This window comes from Amblyomma mixtum, chromosome 2 (genome assembly GCF_055824585.1).
Source record: "Amblyomma mixtum isolate Tamu chromosome 2, ASM5582458v1, whole genome shotgun sequence".
In the NCBI taxonomy this organism is placed as follows: domain Eukaryota; kingdom Metazoa; phylum Arthropoda; class Arachnida; order Ixodida; family Ixodidae; genus Amblyomma; species Amblyomma mixtum.
This window is the reverse complement of record NC_143013.1, coordinates 105,527,802-105,531,665: the sequence shown is the minus strand read 5'-3', so window position 1 is coordinate 105,531,665 and position 3,864 is coordinate 105,527,802. Positions and strand designations below refer to the sequence as shown.

Genomic DNA, 3,864 nt, shown 5'->3' with positions numbered 1-3,864 from the left:
TACTGCGAACATACATGTAGTACCAGTGTAGCCGGCGCTGCTTGAACAGCTGGCGCTACAGTAGAACTCCATTAGCTCGCTACTGTTGCTCGCTTTGGTCATGAATATAGGCCGAGGTTCTTTGGTCATGAATATAGGATGACAGCTAATTATGGGTAGGTAAAAAAAAAAAGTCGACCTACATGTGAATAAACAATTGTTATTCTTTTTGCATAATATAAAAGAGCGTTTGGGCTTATTAACCTTTGTGTGAGGGATGAGTTTGCTGAAATGTTTTGCGTGTTCGCGATGCAAATTTGCGTGAATGAGGGAGCCAAAACAGTGGTCGCGGCAGCGTGCTTAAAGGTGCACTGAAGAGGAATCTGAACTCGTCTTTTTGCCACGGGAACTTGATCTACACGTTCACAGCATTCTTAGGAGCTTTAACTTATTGCCCTGTGTGGCCGATTTCCTCAAATCGAATTAACGTCCGGCTCCCACCTTTTTTTTTTGAAGACTTTGTACTACTACACAGACACTGAATAAGCTAAGCACATTCTCAAAAATGGTCTACATGCAATCTGTAAATGCTGTGACGCATTGGAAGCAAAAATGAGGTGCGAAATGGTTCACTACTTTATTTTTAAGAAATTGCAAGCTGAAAGCCTACATGGTTTTCAGCAGGATATTTCGCTCTTATCGCCTTCACCATGCAGGCGGGCAGTGGCCTTCTGTTGTGGCGCCCAAGCCGCCCCCAAAGCCAGAGCACACACTGCCTGTAGGCAGCAAACCGGTAGCGCCTGAAACAATGCCAATGATTAGATGTAGCAAGCAGTACACAGGATGAAGTTGATCAAATGCGCATCCAAGTCGGGAGGGGACAGAATGTTCTGACCCCTTGCCGCCTCCTAATTTTTTTAATTCAGCCAGAAGAGTGCCTGTTCTGCATATTTACTCAGTGGAACCAAAAACAATCATTCCTGTAACTACACTAAACAATGGTGACTTGAGTAAGCATGCACACCAAGGTTGAGGCCCAATGTTCACTCTTTTCTAGATGTCTCAAGCTGACCTCCCTTGTTGTTGCTAGTGGCTCTTTATTGATAATAAAAAAAAAAATAACAATGGAAGCTAACGATGTTGCTAGCCGCGGCATCTGCCATCTAAACCTGAGCTGCGGCTAGCAAGAATAAAAGGACAGGGAGAGGGAAAGAAAGAGGGGAGCGGTAGTAAGAAAGGATAGGTGTTGGGCGGCAATATACACTATGTACAATTCCGCATGTGGAAACCAAGTTTTACAACTCTGCTAAATGCTCCAAAAACACACTTTTCATCACACTTACTAGTATTTATGTTATTTATTTATTTATTTTATTTTATTCAATACTGCCAGCCTCCATTTGGTGGCCAAGGCAGGAGCGGTACAAGGATACATTGTACATCGCGACAAAACAAAGCAAGTAAAAATGCGAATAAAGAAGCAAAAGCTAACACACAGGGTTTTAAATAAAGACAAAGATCAAGGTTAAATGCACTCGGTTACCTAAAAATACAAAAGAAAGCAAACAAAAGAGCATGAATGAATACACTGCATTTAAAATGACGATATGACAGCAGATAAAGACTTCAACCTCAAAAAAAAGACTAAAAAAGACTTCATCACTGCAACTGAGGAAATTTATATAATTAGGTGCCAGAAGCCCATTTCTGATAGGACAATCTCCTTTGAAATTTCGAATTGGCTCAGCAGTTGCTGCCAACTGCAATAAAGATTAATTTAACCAGCCAGAATCCTGACATACCTGAACCCGGACATGTATTAGACTAGCAGTCAATAAGGTCTGCCTTATTTTCAGCTGTCCCTGAAATTCCTGAAACTGTAAAGAAGGTTTTTTTTTCTGAAAATGACAGCATGTAAGGTGAGGAAAGGTTCCATGCTTCTTATGCTATATAGCTCGTAATCTAATTCCTGAAAGGAGAATGAGTCTGTCTCCTGCACAGTAATGGGCTTTGTCAGTGAAAACTATCCTGATCCCATTTGTCTGCGCAGTGGACAGCTGCAGTCTTTTAGAGAAGGTGTGCATGCTTAGGCTAGTGAGCAATGGCTCAGTAATGAACCGAATGTCTTGTCAACAACTGATGCCCAGTCCTGGTGTTGCATCTGTTGTTTGTTCCCCACATCGTTAAACTACATGCTGTATGGATTACTTTTCTGTTCTATAGTATACCTGCTCTATTTCGTGACTTGGTTTGCCATTTAGACTTGACTGTGGTGGGAAATACGCATTACTCGTGCTAGATCACCCAGCTGAATGGATACCCCAGCTGCACAATGATCTCAAAAACCACTTCAGTCTTGCTTCAGTCACGTGGCGCATCATATAATACAAATGCAGGGCGAATGACAAAGCTTATCAGTTCAGCTGACAGCTCTGACCCCCCCCTCTCCACAGGCAGTTTCTTTGTCCAGAGAACATACATGCAATAAGCAGTGGAGTAAACGACGTGAGTGTTTCTAGCAACAAGGTAGCAGGGGTGGCCCACATTCCCAGTAACTGAAGCAAATTGATGTATCAGTTATTGCCTACAGGGATTAAAAGGATGAATTATTGTAGCCTCACAGCAGTAAAAAAGCCAACGCTGGGCAACCACAAAGTAGTTGTTGCCGACTAGCAGAAACAAGTCTCGAAACAGTTCAAAGCAGTAACATCACATGAGGTTCAGAGCTTTAGAAACTGAAAATATGAGAGACTACCTTGCGGTTGAGCTTAGTCAGTGTGACCATTCGTGATGCCACTGTTTATCTATTTCTTTGCCTTTCGCGGACTAGTTCCGGCCCAGCGGCAGTCACGTTTTCTGGTTTTCGTCATTTTACCTTTTTTCACGGCAACGAATAGTCAATCAGAAACGCGCAGTGCAGGAATCAAGAAAAAAATACACGATTACGATAGTCGGCAATGCGAAATTTGAGGCCAGCTCTTCACCTGCCACCACTGGCAGGTGGCGTGTTAGCTGCCTGACACCTTCCGGGATCTTTTTGGACAACCGTTTACGGCGACGAGGCCGACGACAACGACGCGCAACGCAGGAACGGGCGCCTAAGAGCTGCGCTCTCACAAGTGATTATCTGCTAACCCGTCTTTTGGTACAAAAACACTAATCCGCAGTTTCAGCTCAGAGCCTAGCAAAATCGTCGCCTTCTTGTCCGGTCAGGAGATCGAGCCTGACGCCTAGTCTGGCCAAGCGCGAGCGCTCTGTCCGGCGGCACTGCTCGCTCTTCTACGTGGCACAAATCAGGTGGTTATGGCCATAGCACACCGTGATTTCGCACTGTATACGAAGTTTTAGGCATTCTCTGTCGTTTTTTTTTTTTAAATAGAACAGCACCGCATGCATATGCGCTTTAGATCGCACTATGGACAATAAACGTAGTCGCAAGAGCTAGCACCGGTAGCGTTATTATGCAATCCGTGAAGCTTGCAGTTGTACTTACTCGTTGGCGGTGTCGCCCATGCCTTGCTGCCGGTAATGCCGCATGTTTAGATACGCAAGCTGCAGCACACCCTCGTTCAGGCAAAGATACCCGAACTCGGGGTGCACTGTGATGCAGTTCTGACCCGGCTGCTTTTTAACGGCGGCCGGGTATTCCCGGCAGCAGACGTTCTCGATGGCTGTCGGCATGGCAGCGCAGCCGTCGCGCTGGCACCTTCGCAGAAAACGGATGTCAGCGATGCGTGCCACCAGCATAATAGGGTTCATATCACTCACCAGTCCACGTTTTCCACTCGTTGCCAGCCGTCCTCGGAGCCATCGGCGTCGGAGTCTTCGTCCATGGTACGGCCGGACGGATGGCCACTGCAGCTACCTTCGGCCGCATCGCTCAAA

The 3,864-nt window shown here is 45.6% G+C and overlaps 1 protein-coding gene across 1 annotated transcript; it reads right to left on the bottom strand.

Annotated features, from left to right (window-relative positions):
* Window positions 1–592: 592 nt before the first annotated feature.
* Window positions 593–3,663, bottom strand: LOC149360429 (uncharacterized). Its single transcript, XM_089569270.1, has 2 exons — window positions 3,473–3,663; window positions 593–779 (listed from the first exon to the last, which is right to left on the bottom strand). Exons 1-2 carry the CDS (start codon window positions 3,658–3,660, stop codon window positions 623–625), a joined length of 345 nt encoding a protein of 114 aa, XP_089425396.1. The 5' UTR covers window positions 3,661–3,663; the 3' UTR covers window positions 593–622.
* Window positions 3,664–3,864: the final 201 nt, after the last annotated feature.